Here is an 18423-nt window from a genome sequence, read left to right as displayed (position 1 = left end):
TTCACAGTTTTCATATTTGGTTTACTAGAATTTGGATAAAAATATTAAAGCAATTTGTAATTATTAAGAACGGCTCTATCCGAATGCTACTATCTAAACTTAAATATAGTTTTGGATTTCCGGACCGACCCTAACTCAAGCTGACTGAAACCCAAAATATCTCATCCACGATGTACCCGTCCAAGATGAACAATCCATGGCTCCATGCCGAGCTCATATGTAAGGATCGGATTGCGTCCAAATCGGCTCTGCTCACTTAGAACCAGCCCTTCAAGACATCTTACGTGCCGATTTAGTCCATGATCCGGTGATGCCCTCCAGCCTAATTCCGCCTTATGGGCCAATGTGTAGATTGTTGATGTAATCTACGCTACATCATCCCAAGTGCCTTATGTTCTCATAGATAAGAAAGTTACACTGTTGACGTATTATTTCTATAATTAATTCCTATTTTTGATTAGTTCCTTCTCCACCGAATGCCTGGTCATTGCTAGTGTGTTCTTAAATGTAGTGTGCATAGTTTATTCCTTTCCAATTACCCTGTTGACGTATTAATCTAAGAACTTAAGAAACATTCCATCAATCTCATAACTAGCTGTTTCAAGTAGAACAAGTTTTTATATTGTCCACTGTCTCTTATTATTTTCACATATTTTTCATTTAAATTCTGCAAAGTCTTGTTCTCCTTTCCGATAACATTATTGAGTACATGTTTTCTTAGCAACGAGACTTCTTCTCGAAGTATGTTTTGATACAATGGTTCTGAAGATGAGTTCAAGAATTCAAGTCTGCATGCTCCTGATTTTGACTTTTTGCCAAATTTGTTCTGTTTCAGCGCTAACAAATGGTTTAGACGGTAAGTATATTAAGATTATGATCCGACTTATTCGGATATAGGAATATTTATTTCCTTTAAAAATTGGCGCAGCTTCTGCTTTACAAGCCTTGAAGAGTGAATGGACCAGGTTTCCTGAGAATTGGAAAGGCTCTGATCCTTGTGGAACCAATTGGGTTGGAATTACATGTAACAATAACAACCACGTTATTTCAATGTAACAGTTATGCCTTTTCTTTTTGCTGTTTGTTTCTAATAATTCTACGCAGATGCTAACGTTGCGTTGTTGCTTGTTGAAGATCATTAGGCAACCTTAACTTGGAAGGAAAGCTTTCTGCCGATATTTCTTCGTTGGCTGAACTGCAGATCTTGTAAGTCTTCCTTCTTTATTTTGGTGCATAAAATGGATTTTTTTCTCAACTTATAATCCAATACTTTTTCTCAAAAAGAAAAAAACTTGTAATCCAATATTTTTACAGGGATTTGACATCTAATTCTAAATTGTCTGGATCGCTTCCATCAAATATTGGTAACCTCAGGAAGTTGACTACCTTGTAAGAAATGAAGATGACCGTACTTATTTGTCTTATAATTTTTTTTATCTGGTCTTACTATTTATTTTGACTATTTCTTTCTTTTTCTTCTGTCTCCAGGAACCTTATGGAATGCGGTTTCAGTGGTGAAATCCCTGAGTCCATAGGATCTCTAGAACAACTTATAACTCTGTAAGATTCTGATTGAAGCAAGTCTCTCTTTTTTTTATTCCACTATATAAATCCATTAGTATTAATGTTTGTGTTTTCTCCGTACAGATCCCTTAACTCAAATAAATTTAGTGGAACAATTCCAGCTTCCATTGGACGATTATCTAAACTAAATTGGTTTGATATAGCTGACAATCAGATCGAAGGAACCATTCCAGTTTCTAATGGGACTTCTTCACCAGGACTGGACATGCTTCTTGAAACTAAGCATTTGTATGTATATAATACCAAATTTTCGCATTTCTCTTTGTATTTATAATCACTCCTCTTTAGTTTACTTTACTCTTTTTTACCTCCTCTTGCAGTCACTTTGGGAATAACACGCTTTCTGGGGATATCCCAGAAAAGCTCTTCTCCTCAAACATGACTTTAATACATGTGTAAGTTTCATATTACACGTCGAATAAAAAGGTTACGAGAAACAAAAAAGAGAGAGAGAGAGTAGTAACTAAATAAGGGGGTAAATATTATTTGTTATTTTATCGTTAGGCTATTCGATGGAAACCAGTTCACAGGCAAAATCCCGAACAGCCTCGGCCTCGTTAAAACGTTGACAGTGTTGTAAGTAGTAAAAAAAGATTTTTATTTTATAAAATTTCAAGTTTCCATTTATTTAATTATGCTACTTCTTTAATCTCACATGCTCTTATATTTGTTACAGACGCCTTGATAGGAATAAACTAACAGGAGATATTCCTTCAAGTCTAAATAATCTCACAGATCTGAATGAACTGTAAGTGAGCAACTAAAGTCTTGCTTTGCGTTTGTTGATGTAAATGAAAAGATGTGAAAGAGTTTGTAGTTGATTTCATATCAGGTACTTGGCTGACAACAGACTTACAGGTAGCCTTCCAAATTTAACAAGCTTGGCCAATCTCTACACATTGTAAGTTTCTATATTTGTCTTCCTCTATTGCTGCTGCTTAATTAACCCTTCTCTAACTTCTTTATCAATCTACTTACATGGTGTAATGTGTTTATAACAGAGATGTGAGCAATAACCAATTGACATTCTCACTGATTCCATCATGGATCTCTACATTAAGGTCCCTGTCAACATTGTATGTATCTAACTCTCTTTTCCCTTCAGTATATATATATATATATATATATTCTGGTGTATGCTTACAAAGAAAAAAATGGTCTTCTACTTGGTAGAAGGATGGAAGGGATCCAACTCGAAGGTCCAATACCAATCTTGCTCTTTGCCCCTACTCTATTGCAGACTGTGTGAGTAAAGCTAAACATGAAACTTTCATTTGAGAAGCCAACTCACACTTGTATTAACTGGGTTGTTTTTTTAAATTGACTTTGCAGTGTATTAAAGCGCAATCAGTTAAATGCAACATTGGATTTTGGTACCAACTATAGCAAACAATTAGAGCTTGTGGATTTACAAAACAATGAAATAACTAATTATAAACCAGAAGCTAATAAAGGCATCCAAGTAATGTATGTATCACTTCACAAATATTTTTATTTTTTTCCAGTCAACTACTTATGATGTGTGTAGTATTTTTACAGATTGGCAGATAATCCAGTGTGCCGAGAAGCAGGGAATCAACAGAGTGACTTCTGCAAAGAAATCCAACCTAGTACTGATTTTTCTGTTCCACAAATAAACTGTTCACCATGTGGTCAAGGCAGGGAACCGAGTCCAGCGTGCCGCTGTGTGTATCCAATTACAGGAAAACTCATCTTCAGGTCTCCTTCCTTCTCAGGTTTTTCCAATAACACCAACTTCATAATGCTCCATCAGGGGATAGCAGATTTCTTTAGGGACCCCAGTTATCAAGTGGACTCCGTGGCCATCAGAAACTTTAGAGAGACTGCAACTGGTCATCAGCTTCTAGTAGACCTCTTGTTATTTCCATTGGACAAGGAGAGCTTTAATCAGACAGAAATGAATAGTGCTATTTCTGCGTTTAGCACTCATACATATGACCCTCCTGAAATATTTGGGCCTTACATTTTCAGAGCTGATCAGTACCGTCCGTTTTCTGGTATTATTGAAAAAGACAACACCACACAATCTAACCGGATATAAATCTGGTTTACTCATCTACTCTGATTTTTGACCCACATGTAGGAGGTTCCATTTCAACAAACACGGGCATTGTCATCGGAGCAGTAGTTGGTGCCGTGGTTCTTGTAATGTTGTTAACCATAGCTGGGATTTACGGTCTTAGGCAGAAGAAGAGAGCAGAGAAAGCCACTGGTCAAAATAATCCTTTTGGTAAGAATAAATGGTTTTACTTTTACAAAACACTTTTCTACGATTGTTGAAAATAATGACAATGTTTCTTGCAGCCAAATGGAATCAGAGTACAAGCAGTGTCGATGCTCCGCAGCTAACGGGAGCAAAAGCATTTACTTTTGAAGAGTTGAGGAAATGCACGGACAACTTCTCAGAGGCAAATGATGTTGGAGGTGGAGGTTATGGCAAGGTTTGTGTCTTTACAATGGCCTCAGTTGAAACAAGAAATGGTATTAGTTTAATTCAAATTAATCCCAATATGATGGTGAAATAGGTGTACAAAGGGATTCTTCCCTCTGGGAAACTCCTAGCCATCAAAAGAGCGCAACAAGGATCTTCTCAAGGGGAGTTGGAGTTTAAAACTGAGATTGAGCTTCTTTCAAGGGTCCATCATAAGAATGTCGTCAAACTCTTAGGCTTTTGTTTTGATCGAAGTGAACAAATGCTTGTATACGAGTACATTCCAAATGGCTCTCTTACCGACGGTCTATCAGGTATCTATTTATTTCAATTCATTTTAATCTCATTAGCTCTTATTATTTTTTATTATTATTATTTTTTTGATCAAAGCTCTTATTAGTTTTGATGATAATGCAGGTAAGAATGGTATTAGACTTGATTGGACTAGAAGGCTCAAAATAGCACTTGGGTCCAGCAAGGGTTTGGCTTATCTTCATGAGCTTGCTGATCCACCAATTATACACAGAGACATCAAATCAAATAATATACTACTTGATGAAAATTTAAACGCAAAGGTTGCCGACTTTGGCCTCTCAAAACTTGTGGGAGACCCTGAGAAAAATCATGTGACAACACAAGTGAAAGGAACTATGGTGAGTAGAGAATTAGTTATAACTCTTTCTCTCATTCTTATATATATTTTAAACTCAAGCAGGGACATACAACAATACGGGCTCACATGCCCCCTATTAATTTTTTATTTTTTGAAATAGCTTAAGTTAATTTGACCAAATGTCTTAAGTTTAATGAAGAAAAATGAAAAAGTGCTTCCATCAGAAATTTTTTTTGCTACTTTTAATATTGTTTCCCCAATTTTTTTTTGGACAACATATTGTTTCTCCAATAAAAAATGTTTCTAGATCTGCCCCTGAACTCACGTTATAACTTGTGTTAGGGCTATCTGGATCCTGAGTACTACATGACGAATCAATTGACTGAGAAGAGCGATGTGTATGGGTTTGGTGTGGTGATGCTTGAGCTATTAACTGGTAAAAGTCCGATCGTGGGCGGCAAATACGTGGTGAAAGAGGTGAAGGCAAAGATGGATAAATCAAGGAACTTGTATGACCTGCAAGAATTGGTGGCCACGACTATCATTGCAAACAGTGAAAATCTGAACGGGTTTGAGAAGTATGTGGATCTTGCTTTGAGATGTGTGGATGGGGAAGGAGTGAAGAGACCATCCATGGGTGAGGTTGTCAAAGAGATTGAGAACATTATGCAGCTTGCGGGATTAAACCCTTATATTGATTCAGCGACTAATTCGAGAACGTACCAGGAAGCAAGCAAAGGATCTGGTGATCCTTATGGCTAGGAAATCCAGTGATTGAATTTTTTTTTTGTTAAACTCATAAATGATTTCTTTCTTGATGCTTCGTGATTGTGGACTCGTAAATGAATTTGTTTTGGTTTATTATGTTTCTTCTGTTTTATCTTTTCTTCACCTTCTACAGTTTCATTTGACTCTCATGTGTTTAGGGAGTTGTCAAGTATTAAGGATGCTGTGGACCTATAATTTATATGTCTGCTTGATAATTTTTGTTGAAAATGGCTTTCGTCATGCCTATTAAACAATGAACTCGCCCCATTAACATAATGTAAAATCCTATGTTTCATCTTTGTATAAATATAAGGACACTTTGTCTAAGAGAGATATCCAAATAACACAGAGAACCATATACAAATAATCTATCTTAGGCATTGCTTCTCAAGGCATGATCACCTCTCAATTAACGCGCGCTCGCCTCCTTTTAAACACATGCCTTCATCTAGGCACATGTGCACCTTGGAATGAACTATGATTGACTTGAGTTCTATTCAAGAGTACGTATGCAGTCTTTTATCGAGTTTAGCTATAATCAACAAAACTTCTTTTATGTTCTTCGCTTAGCTCGATCTCGGTATGAAAACTTTTCCTAAGTCCACCATCGAAACTGTGTGTACTTCACTTCAACTACAACAACATTTTTGATTAAACAAGTGACGCCGTCTGTGGATAGTGAAGAAATATCTTCAAAGAAAATCAAATTCGATTCAATAGAGATAAGCAGTCACTTTAGCAACCCTAATTAAAAATAAATAAATTAAAAGGCTATCTGAACACAACCCGCAAAAATTCGAACTGCGATTCATAAATGCATGAATAAAACTGAAATCTTTAGTTTCAAAAATTAAAAACTCGAATAGATCCCAACCAAATTCTAATGGATATGAGAATACCCATCTTTAATTCTTCTCTTACCAATGTGGTGGAAACTGGAAACTAGTATAGACATAATCCACGCGTACAGCCCCTAGTATTATTAAGAGAAGAAGCGAACGAATCGGTGGGTTAATCACCTGCCACGCGTCCAATTAATAGCGTGCGCTTTAAAAGTGTGCTTTTAACTAGGTCTGAGAGTTCGGGTCTTCGGATCGAGTTCGGACCGGTTTTTTTCGGGTCCGAATCTTTTCGAATCCTAAATATTTAGACTCAATAGATACTTAGAAATTTTTGGTTCGGGTTCGGATCGGTTCTTCTCGGGTCTGGGTCGGTTCGGGTCTATAATTAAAATACCCATAAAATACCCGTAATTTTTCAGATCCATATCGGATCCGGGTCGGATTCAGGTATTTAGGATCTGAAAAGGATATGATATACCCAATTCCATCAACTTTAGTTGAATATTTGTCATATATATCTAAAATTTTACAAAACAACTTAAATGAAACTATTAATAATCATTTTAAAACGCTAAATTTTTCATTTTAAAGCTTTATATTACTTTAAAAATGTTAAAAAATAATAACAAATGTTGTTAACAAAAGATATTTCAACTAAATTATAAAATAATATATATAAAATAGAACACAAAAACATCGTAGTTTTAGATATACATGTTTTTAAGTCGGGTACAAATCGGTTCTTATCAGGTCGGGTCTATTCGGATCGGTTTTTTTCGGATCCGGGTCTATTCGGGTCGGTTTCTTTTCGGTTCCGGTTTTTTCGGGTAAAAAAAATTTTAGACCCAAAAGATACTTGTAAATTTTCGGTTCGGTTCTGAGTCGAGTATTTTTGGGTCGGTTCCGGTTCGGGTCTTCGGGTCTTGGTTAAAATGCGAGGCCTACTTTTAACGGTGAGATTACGAACGATGCTCTGTTGCTCTTCCCCTCTTCCTTTTTTCTTTTAGTCAGCTAAATAGCGAAATTGAGAATCGATAGCTGCGTGCGTCTAGGGTTTAGATTTATCAAGAGAATCATCGTCGCTTCGAATCCCCCCCGATTTCACTTTTCTTCGCAGATTTGAACAATCTCTTATGATTCGATAGATCTCTCTCTGTGTGCTATCGCGGAACTGATTCACTTGAGATTTGTTTGTTCTGAGCTCAAAATCAAACACGATTCGTAGCATCTCTGCCTCCGTTCTCGTTCACTGATCTGATTTTGCAGCTAAAATGGTGGAGTCCGATGATGGAGTTGATTTCAAGGCTTATAGTCCGATTGAGAGTTCTCTGTTTTCCTTTCAATGTATTTGGTCTACGAAGAAGAAGAGAAGTTTGAAATTAGTCAAGTCCAAAGAGTTTAGCAGGAAAGAGGAGAGAGAGGGAGGCATGAGGCCGCGTCCTGTGATATTCAGAGTCTATAGTAGGAAAAGGAAGCGGCTTTCGCGTGTGGGTAGTGTTGAAGGCAGTGACGGAGTTGAAGTTATTCTTAAAGAAGCACCATCTCATGAGAAACTGCAACACTCTGTAGATGATCATGATGGTGTTGTATTAGGTGATTGGATTAAACAAAAGAGGAGGTTCAGGGTGAAGAGTGGGGAAGATAAGCGCATAGACTCCGAGGTGAAGACTGTGTCTGTAACGAAAGTGGAACCTTTAGAAGATGATACAATATTGCCTAGTTGGAGTCCTGGAAGATTCACGGGTAAAAGGAAGAACAGACGCAGAGTAGGACTTGATGTTATGAAAGTGGAACCTTGTGAAGATCATGGAAGATCCACTGGTAGAAAGAGAGACAGACACCAAACAGAACTTGAAGAAGATGTGGCTTGGGAAGAAGAACTTCAAATGATTTCTAAGATCCAGGCAACAAAGCGAAGAAGAAGAGGTTCCCACACTCCAGAGCATGTCACACGTGCTAGTGGATCACGTTCACGTTCGCCAGATTCAGAGGTGTCAGATTCCCTTTTGAAAAATGGGTGTTCTGATGACCCTGAAAGCATGAAAAGTTCTTCAAAGGTAACGCGTCTTTGCATAAGCTATTTTTGTATGAATCAACGAAGAACTATAAACGTGTTCATGTACTGAACTTTTCCAAATAATCTTTTGCATTGGCAGGAATCTAAGGAACGCATTGCCATTTGCCATCAGTGTTTAAAAGGGGAAAGGATAACACTTCTCGTTTGCAGTGAATGTGAAGAGACTATGTATTGTCTTCAATGTATAAGGAAATGGTTAGTTTCTGTCTTGTCTTAACTTTAGTCTATTTCTCTGTCTATACGTTTTGATATCCTTACTTCATTCGTCGTTTCTTGCAGGTATCCACATCTATCTGAGGATGATATCGTTGATAAATGTCCTTTTTGCCACAAAAATTGTAATTGCAACAGATGCTTACATTTGAATGGTTTAATCGAGGTATAAGATTATTTCTAGCATCCATCCGCAGAAGAAGTCGTTTTAACACAAGATGTTTCTTTGTTAACTGGTATCTCTGCTCTTGAATTGACAGACAACGAAGAGGGACCTCGCGAATTCTGAAAGACGCCATCATCTCCAATACTTAATTGCTTTGATGCTTCCATTTTTGAATATGTTATCCGAGTCCCAGAATCAAGAGATTGAAACTGAGGCAAAGGCTCAAGGTATGAATCTTACGCTACTAATAAATGGCTTATGTTGCTATATGCGTTTTTCTGCTAACTTATGAATTGTTTCTGCAGGATTACAGCCTTTTGAAGTTGACGTAACTAGCGCAGTGAGCTACTGTGATGAACGTGTATACTGGTAAAGCACACTTATGTTATCTAACACAGAGTTGGGATCTTTTTTTTTTTAAGTTCAACTTAGTTCTAGAGGCTCTTGCTGAGTTCATTTGTGTTGCAGTGATCATTGTGCAACTTCAATTGTTGACTTGCACCGGAGCTGCCCAAAGTGCTCTTTCGAGCTTTGTTTGAACTGTTGTCAAGAGATTCGCGAAGGTTCTATGTCCCAACGCCCTGAAACGAAGCTGCAGTATGTTAATAAAGGATACAAGTACATGCATGGTTTAGAAATGGAACCGAGCTCCTCTTCTGTTTCCGAGGAGGATGTAGAAGCTAACACATTCGCAAAGTGGAATGCTAGTTCCGATGGAAGCATCCCTTGTGCACCAAAAGAGCTAGGTGGTTGTGGTGATTGTATGTTGGAGCTTAAGCGAATCCTACCACAGAACCGGATCTCAGACTTGGAACAAAAGGCAGAGGCTTTCTTGGCATCATACGATAACAGCCCTCGAGTGTCGAAATGTAAATGTTCTGCCTTGGAGACAGATATGACAAGGAAAACAGCTTCTAGGAATGGATCAAGCGACAACTACTTGTTCTGTCCACGATCTCTTGATGTTTTGAAGGAAGAAGGGCTTCTGCATTTTCAAGAGCATTGGAAAAAGGGTGAACCGGTAATCGTTGGGAACGCTCTTGATAACACACATGGTTTAAGCTGGGAGCCGATGGTTATGTGGAGGGCGTTATGCGAAAATTTGGATTCAACAGCAAGTTCTAAGATGTCTGAAGTGAAAGCTATTGATTGTTTAGCTAATTGTGAGGTATAATATTTCATTCCGTATTATAATACTTCACTTTCTGAAATGATTGATAGGTTCTAATCTCTTTCTTTTTTTTAATAATCAATAAAATATTCAGGTGGAGATCAATACTCGTCATTTCTTTGAAGGTTATAGCAAAGGAAGAACCTATGGAAACTTCTGGCCTGAGATGTTAAAGCTAAAGGACTGGCCTCCTTCTGATAAGTTTGAAGATCTTTTACCTCGTCACTGTGACGAGTTCATATCCGCATTGCCTTTTCAAGAATATAGCGATCCTAGAACCGGGATTCTGAACATTGCAGCAAAGCTTCCTGAAGGACTTATCAAACCAGATTTGGGTCCGAAAACGTACATTGCCTACGGGATTCCAGATGAGCTTGGTAGAGGTGACTCCGTGACTAAGCTTCACTGCGATATGTCAGACGCGGTAAAACTTTCATTAGTTTGTTTGTACACTTTTGGTCTTTTTTCAATGGCTAAACACTAACTACTTTTTTGTAGGTTAATATTCTGACGCATACAACTGAGGTAACATTAAGTCAAGAACAGATATCTGCAGTCAAAGACCTGAAGCAGAAACACAGAGAACAGAACAAGCTAGAGGAACAGGGCACCGAAGACGATGGCATTGCCTGCGGCCGTGAGGAAGAAGGAATGAACATGCCAGAGATTCTGAGCTATGAAAAACAGCAGAATCATGACGAAACAGGAAGTGCTCTTTGGGACATTTTTAGGAGAGAAGATGTTCCAAAGTTAGAAGAGTATCTAAGAAAGCATTGCAAAGAATTTAGACACACTTTTTGTTGTCCGGTTACAAAGGTAAACAACACCCACTGCATGACAACATGTTTACTTTTCAGATACACTGACAAATTTTTTGACATGTTCTTCATCCAGGTTTATCACCCGATACACGACCAGTCATGCTATCTAACCGTAGAGCATAAAAGAAAACTCAAGGCGGAGTTTGGTATGTAAATTGCTCTTTTTCTGGTCTCTGTATCGACAAACTAAATGGTTTATCTGAAATTGTAGGGATCGAACCATGGACATTTGTGCAAAAGCTAGGAGAAGCTGTGTTTATTCCTGCGGGTTGCCCTCATCAAGTCCGTAATCTAAAGGTAAAACACATGGTTTCTGATCTTCCTCCACTTTAATTTTGTTCCCTTACCCAATTTGCGATGTAATTGAAAATTTAATTGAGAGAATTTGTCTTTGTGATGTGTTTGTTGGGACAGTCGTGCACTAAAGTTGCAGTTGACTTTGTGTCACCAGAGAACATCCATGAGTGTCTACGTCTTACCGAAGAGTTTCGTCAACTTCCCAAGAACCACAAGGCCAGAGAGGACAAACTTGAGGTAAGTATTTTCTCTCTTTACCATTCTTTTTCTTGTTTACGTGTTTTTGTGAGCTTATTTATTGCACATTTTTAGTCTGATATCTGGATCAAGTTAGGAGGGATGGGCATTTGAACCAAACCAATTTACTTGAAACACAAAATTATTTTAGAATGGACCCCACATCAATTTGAACCGTAATCTAACAAAAATGACCAAATTTTTATTTTCAAAATAAATAAATTAATTTGTATTTGAAATATACTTTAATGATTCTTTTGGAACACCAATTAGACGGAGAGAATCTCGCCAAAGTGATAAACGAAGACAACTAAATCATAAAAAAAAATAGATGTGGTAAATCAGAGAAGAAATCCGTAGAGAAACTTCACTTTGTATATGAAGCCGACCTTCGAATTAACAGAATGAAGTAAAAAAAACTGATGTTGAAGTACCCATCTAATGGGGTTTGAGATCGGTGGTAGACGTCTCGAATGGTGCTAGGATCTCTGGAGAGAGAGAGGTGGTGGATGATTCTCCATAAATTTTCCTTGGTAAAAAAGATTGAGCACAAAACTCCAGTTCTAAAGAACTCAGCAGGAGAGTAGCAAATGTAGCGCAACGAAGGATAGGACGGACGTAAATCATGAACTTTGGCTCTAAAGAGCTCGTCGGGAAAGACATTGAACTTAACAAGGAGCCTCATCGTAACAGTTCTAGACTTGATATTGATGTGCGGCTGCGAAGAAGCCGGTGAAGCTGCAAGGTTTGGGGTTGATAGTGCAAATGCAAAGGAGAGGGTCGGAATAGTTTGTGTACAGATGTAGTTCTTGCAGTACAAGTATTCTTAATGGGCCTTGTTGTGTTAGTAGGCTTTGAAGATGGGCCTTGAGAGACCCAACCATGAGCCAAGCCCACGCACGTACGAAGGAGAGTGAATCTCGAGGAGTCAGGCTGAAGCACAATGGATGTGAGAAGGTAGGAGAAGAGCGGAGCAAATCCAAACCGTGATGAAAGCAGAGCCAGCACCACCAAGGACTGTCGCAGTCTGAGACGGTGTGAAATGCTGGAGGCGCAGCGAAGTATAGAAAATGAGATCTGGTGAGTGAGACCACGAGCTTAGTAGATCCAGCGTTTCCACTTGGACTGAGAGGAGCGGCGATGAGGAGTGGAGTAGGAGTGGCGGCAATGACAAGATGAGCCGGAGAGACAGTGATGACGAGGGAAGCAAGAAATGTAGCGATGAAGTGAGAAACAGGAAAGATGGAAGCAATGAGAGGAGCAGTGGCGGCGGCGGCGACTACGAGATGGACCTGGGAGACAATGACAATGAGGGGAGCGAGTTGGAGCGACAGAGAGAAATGACAACATGAAGTAAAGCGAGGCGGTGGTGGTGGACTGGATGGAGAATAGGAGAACATAGCAGACATCGATGCCAGCGAGCTTGATCAATGTCGAGTAAAAGCAGTTGATGGCGCCTCAGAGAACGTTGCCTAGAGAGAAGTTCTAGCTAGATACATGTCCTAGACCTTGAATTATTAATTCAAAAATTTGAATACATTGCAACGAGGGTGTTGAATTTTTGAAAGAAAAGAAATACATGATTCAACGGGTTGACACTTTTTGGGGCCCTTTTGCCATGTGTCAGCTTTTCATTGGCTGTCCACATATTTTGTTTTTTATCTACACCCAATAATTGAAACTTATTTTTTTTATAATAAAATATTTTTAATAATAAAAATTATAACAAACATATTTTCTTTTAATCTATAAATAGAAACTAGTCTCATTATATTTGGATACTAAAAACATCATTTTCAGTTTTTCGTAATTTTATTTGTTTTAGTAATAACTTTCTTTATTTCTCGCCTTTAATATTTGTTTTTATTAAAATTATAAAACAAAAAAGATAACAAAAATTATTTAAAACATTTGTTTAACTCTTAATTCTTGTAATTTAATTTTAATCAATAATTGTTAATATGTTTCACAAAAAAAATATAAGAAAACAAAATTGTAAAAGAAAAAAATTGTAAGGTAGGGGTGTTGAAATGTTTTCAACAAACTATTGTAGAATATAAAGCTATAAACAATGGTTTCAAAATTCTAACACCCTCCACATCAGCTATCTGATCTGATCGTTTAGCCGCTCTTTCTAAGAGACCAGTACAGGTGAGGTGTCGGTCGTCCTAGAAACAGCAGCAACGGTGTAAGGTGTTATCAACTTGAGGTGTGGCAACCTAGGGATCACCAAGTAGCTCTTGCGCATCACATGGCTGACCGACCAACTTGATCTTTGTGGGAACCATATGTCCAAACAGGAATAGAAAAGCAAGCAAAAGGGGCCTAATCAAAGATGGTATTGTTTCTCTACAAAGATGTAGACGCTCTCAATGGCTAGGCACCATTCTCTTCGACATTCTCTTTCTGAGTTAGTTGGAGATCATTTCACTAGTAGGCATTATCTTACATGCAATTAAATAAGGTTCACAATGCATCTTTTGAATTACTAACTCTTGGTTTACTACCAATACCTAAATCGCTGCATCCTTGAAATGGTATGATCTTTGATCATGTTTGAATCCGACCGATCAGGTTCTAAATAGCACAAGGCGTACAAAAACAAGATGCTCCGAACTAGCCTTGCCTTAGAGGACTAAGGCGTTTTCCTCTGCGCCATAGCGACAAAAATGATTGTCGTTTAGGCCAATGACTGGAGCATTATACTGAGTGGGTTGTCGGTACGTGCAAGCCAAGCGAATCTGATTTCTTCTCACGTTCTAAAGAAGTAATAAATCGACTACAATAATGTGTGATAATGGAAGAGCCTTCAAGTTCATTACTAGGGATCATCCTCCATGTGTGAAAAGAAAAGTTTGTTGATGTTTTCTATATGTTTGCCTGCTTTGCTTGCTGAACACGTCTTTATATGCACTAGTATTTTGAGTGGTTCACAAAGTACAGCTTTTGATTAACATAAAAAATATTGGGTCCAGTGATCTTTTAGATCTTTGATGATGCCAAATATTCAAATATCTAAATGATCTAATTACCTCATTATATTTGGGCAAGTGATCTTAGATCTTGAATGATGGTTGTTATCCTGAATTCAAGTATATGTTTTCACAACAATGTGGCTTCAATTGGTGGAGAATTGTCAGAAATACATTAGTATCTGCAAACGCATTTGTTTCTAACTGTTGTAGTAGTCATATGAATTGCTTAATAATGTTTGAAATTGTGACCATTTTTCGTTTAAACCAGACCTTGAAAACATATGTTCTTTGCCGCCAACCTCACATGATATGAGACCTAACTAACATATGCAATGGATTCACTAAAAATTCTCTATCAATCAATGAATCCTAAAGACAAATATATAAATCATTTCCTATATCCAAGAAATGCTCTCCTTTTGGATTCCACTTTGCTCAAAATTGAGTGACTGCTCTTCGGAACTGTTATAGTCAGAATATCGAGAATTCAAGTCTTTTTTGTATATGCCATTAGTTCGATCATATGTAGGAACTACCCATAAGAACAAACTTGCAAAATGGATTCGTTGTTGTTCATGATCCTACCCATAAGAACAAACTTGCAAAATGGATTTGTTGTTGTTCATGATCCTGCTTCACCTTAATTGTTATTTGAACAAGTCAAAGTTCTGACTTGGTCTGCGTGGAGATAACATTTCTCTTCTGCACGTCCTTGGAACGTCTTGGCTATGTTCGCCTGAAACGTGCTTCAAACATGTCACAGCCAAAAGTCACACAATCTAAATTCTAAAGCCTTAAGTTACAAGTGTTATTACTGATAAAAATAGTAACAATAACAATAAAAAAAACATATGCTCTTGTCAACTTTTCGTTATTGTAATACTGGCGAGTATTTAGATAGGATAATATTCTGCATATTTCTTAGTTAGTACATGTATTTGATGAAGGTGCTATATATTCATTCCATTCTTCTTTGATATATATTCACAGGGCATGCCATTTAATGTTTTTATTTGTATTATTTTTGTAACAGATAAAGAAGATGGTGATCTATGCGATCGAGCAAACTCTCAAAGAATTTGAAATGTTATCGGAAGAGGTCAAACCAATGCTCCAATAGTTGAAGACTGCTTTTTGGAAAGTGCGGTCTGGCCAAGAAGGCATAGCTATCTATATAAGCTACTTTATTGTGCCTTAGCTGTGTAGGGAGGGACTTGGATTCTGTATACATATTAAAAGAAAAAGATGTAAGCTCTATGATAAGATAAGCAAAACAACATTGTTAGTTTGTCATCTTATATATAATTAGAGTTTTTTGATCAAAAAAAAAAAATATATAATTAGAGTTTTTTTATCCCTTTTTAGTTTGTCCACCTAAACAAACTATAAACACTTCCACTTAAGTTTATTAAAAATAATCATGTAAATATGTAATACATAAATATGTATAATATATATGATTAGAATTAATAAAAATGAAATATATAGTGAATATAAAAATAAGAGAAACTAGTCAGTGATATCTGAAATCTCACATGATGATACCTTGATTGCTAGACACCAACGTTTACGGTTATAGGTAGATTATTAATTAATATCCATGTTTTTTTGTATTATGAGTTAATTGACTCTAAAAATAAAATCTTATTGATATCAAAAAATATAACAATAATAAATAAAATCCCATTAAAACAAATATTACAATTAAAAAAAAAATACAAAATTTTTATAGTTCACTAATAGTATTAAACACTAACAGGAAATGATTTATTTGTAATAATAGTATTTTAGTTTTCGACCATAATAATAGACAAAAATCACAGTATTTAAAATGTTAGATAATTTATGAATTTCAAATATAATATATAGTATATTTAAACAAAATAGAGCATGCTTTCACATTAAGTATTAACATATTAACTATTTTATAAAATTTGAGCGGTTGATTAATTCTAAACTACTACTATTATTAAATATAAGATAAAATATAATTTACAAAGCACATCAATTAATAAAATAATATTCATGAATAATGTGATAATAACTATGGATGACTATTTAAAATGTTATAATTTATTAATTTCAAATTTAGTATCTGTTAATTACTGTAAATGAAAATAATTACATAAATGTATTTATATATTTAAAGGAAATAAAGTTTGTTTTACATAAATATTAAAATACGCAATATCTAATAAAATTTAACTGATTATAATACTTATTCATAATTAAAGTTGATTTGATTAATTAGAACAAAATATCATGTAGGGGAATTCCAATAGATTTAACAAAGGTATAAATTACCTCTGTACTTCGTCCAAACCTTCGATATATCTTTTCAAACTTTTTTCGCACTTGCTTCCGCTTGATTCACTCTAACCAACTATATTCTGTAGGATAAGAAATTACCTCTATGATATTTCGTCCATACCCTCGATATGTCTCTTCTAGCTCTCTTAACACTCGCTTTCACTCAGTTCTTACTAATCAACTATGTGTACTATTATTTACGAAGTGATTTTTTTCATTTGAGACATCATGTTAAAAGTTAGAGTGGTTAATATCATTTATATCCTTAATGAATAAAATATATAAATTAGACACAAAATATAAACGAATTTAAACACTACAAGAAAACATATTTTTTACGAGAGCAGTATTCGAGATTAATTCGTCGTCAACGGGGTGTTACGACGAATTAACCTCGAAAGACGTTTCGTTATTAAATGTTCGTCGTAACGGAGGTTTCGTCGTAAAAGACTCGTTACGTTTACGACGAAATAAATTCCTCGTAAAGCGAAAGGAAAGGTTTCGTCGTAAAAGACACGTAACGCGTCGTGGTAAAGCCCACGTAATTCATTCGATGTAAAGCACACGTAAACGAATTCGTTGTCAAGTCCACGTAAACGTTTCGATGTAAAACCCTCGTAAAAGTTTCGATGTTAATCACTCGTAAACTTTCGATGTAAACTCCATGTAATGTTGACGAGGAATTTACATCGATTCTTATTATATTATATATAATAAATTTAAATTTATATTTAATATTCAAAATTTAGAATATTTTAAATTTTAAAACGAAATATGAAAATGAAAAACATATTTTAAAAAAGTATTTTTTTTACAGCATTTTTAAAAAGTATTTAAAAGTCATACAATAATATTTAAATTCATAATACAAACCGAAATATAAAAAAGCTAAATATTCTCGAAGTAATCGGTGGGGGTTGCTTGGCTGTTGACGATTTGAATCGGACTCTTCGGGATCCCGTACTGGCAACCCAAGAGCGGCTCGTCTCTCCCTCAACATTCTCTGCATAGTCGGGTTTCCCACCGCCATCACGTCTAGCAGATCCTCAAAATAGTCTAAACGAACCTGCTGGCAATCTATTCGAGCTTTCATCTGAGAATTCTCTTCATCCCGTCTCGAAGTGCATGACGAAGTTGCCCTTGCAACTTCGTTAACATAGCCAATGCCGAATGTCCGTCCCTTCTTTTTAGGAACCACCTATAAAATTAAAACATATATTAATATAGTTAATTATGTTCAAATATTAAAATTAATGTAAACAAAAATTTTAAGTTGTACCTCTTCGAAGATTCTGTCGACCTCTTCGGTGGTCAATGTGACGGGTAATCCATCGGGAGACTGATGGGTTAGTTGCGTCTCCCGTTCTTCAATCCGAGCAGCCACTGCATGGAAGTGTTTCTCAGATGCAGGATCCACAAAAACTCTGTCGGATGTGGCGTGAGTCATCTTGAATAGTTCAGACAGAGATGGTAAGACTCTCGTCTTCTCTAACTACACAAAAAAAATTAAAAATTAAAATCTAAATTAATTGAAAATTTTAAAATAAATATTAAAAACAAAACTTACAGCTTCTAGACGGATTCCTACATGAGGTTTTTGTCCGGTTCTGTAAACCATGGGTAAATGACCATCTTTATCATTCGTTCTTCGAGAAGCAGAGCACGAATTGGCCTTTTTGATCGAAGAGGGCAGCTTCCAATAGGCGATGAGGTCATCCCACACATCCGTTGTGAGCTCAGTGGGCTTTCCCTCATACCCGTAGATCTCCCACTTGTTCTTCCAATCGGAGACAGTGTTGCAAAGGCGGGTCTTTGCCTTTGCAACAAATTCCCTTTTCACCCTCTCGGTGATTCCCAAAGACCAATGCCACTTTTGCTGAAACACAAAAATTTTGAA

The 18423-nt window shown here is 36.5% G+C and overlaps 2 protein-coding genes across 11 annotated transcripts; both read left to right on the top strand.

The window, feature by feature from the left end:
* The first annotated feature begins 150 nt into the window (after nt 1-150).
* On the top strand, nt 151-5527 carry LOC106313921 (probable leucine-rich repeat receptor-like protein kinase At5g49770). Of its 2 annotated transcripts, XM_013751857.1 has the most exons (20): nt 421-856; nt 929-1052; nt 1135-1206; nt 1315-1389; nt 1489-1560; nt 1648-1812; nt 1905-1979; nt 2089-2160; nt 2261-2332; nt 2417-2485; nt 2586-2660; nt 2758-2829; nt 2917-3051; nt 3124-3194; nt 3321-3602; nt 3689-3835; nt 3910-4046; nt 4131-4350; nt 4454-4689; nt 4992-5527. In XM_013751857.1, exons 1-20 carry the CDS (start codon nt 757-759, stop codon nt 5409-5411), a joined length of 2691 nt encoding a protein of 896 aa, XP_013607311.1. In that variant the 5' UTR covers nt 421-756; the 3' UTR covers nt 5412-5527. The 2 variants fall into 2 exon arrangements, with proteins under 2 accessions (XP_013607310.1, XP_013607311.1); XM_013751856.1 differs by having other exon boundaries at nt 151-856; nt 3124-3602.
* Nucleotides 5528-7236: 1709 nt separating this feature from the next.
* On the top strand, nt 7237-15489 carry LOC106318121 (lysine-specific demethylase JMJ25-like). 9 transcript variants are annotated; one of them, XR_001265297.1, is made up of 13 exons: nt 7237-8316; nt 8416-8531; nt 8616-8715; nt 8810-8942; nt 9021-9084; nt 9184-9883; nt 9981-10310; nt 10385-10702; nt 10781-10853; nt 10919-11004; nt 11122-11241; nt 11515-12020; nt 12093-12111. XR_001265297.1 is itself a non-coding variant. In XM_013755974.1 (12 exons), exons 1-12 carry the CDS (start codon nt 7531-7533, stop codon nt 15334-15336), a joined length of 2913 nt encoding a protein of 970 aa, XP_013611428.1. In that variant the 5' UTR covers nt 7237-7530; the 3' UTR covers nt 15337-15489. The 9 variants fall into 9 exon arrangements, 8 of the variants coding, with proteins under 8 accessions (XP_013611428.1, XP_013611431.1, XP_013611433.1 ...); XM_013755974.1 differs by lacking the exons at nt 11515-12020; nt 12093-12111 and adding an exon at nt 15250-15489; XM_013755977.1 differs by lacking the exons at nt 11515-12020; nt 12093-12111 and adding an exon at nt 13816-14368.
* The last annotated feature ends 2934 nt before the right edge of the window (nt 15490-18423 follow it).

The sequence above is a fragment of the Brassica oleracea genome, chromosome C9 (assembly GCF_000695525.1).
Source record: "Brassica oleracea var. oleracea cultivar TO1000 chromosome C9, BOL, whole genome shotgun sequence".
Taxonomy (NCBI): domain Eukaryota; kingdom Viridiplantae; phylum Streptophyta; class Magnoliopsida; order Brassicales; family Brassicaceae; genus Brassica; species Brassica oleracea.
The sequence above is the reverse complement of the archived record's forward strand: the minus strand, read 5'-3'. Positions and strand labels throughout refer to the sequence as shown.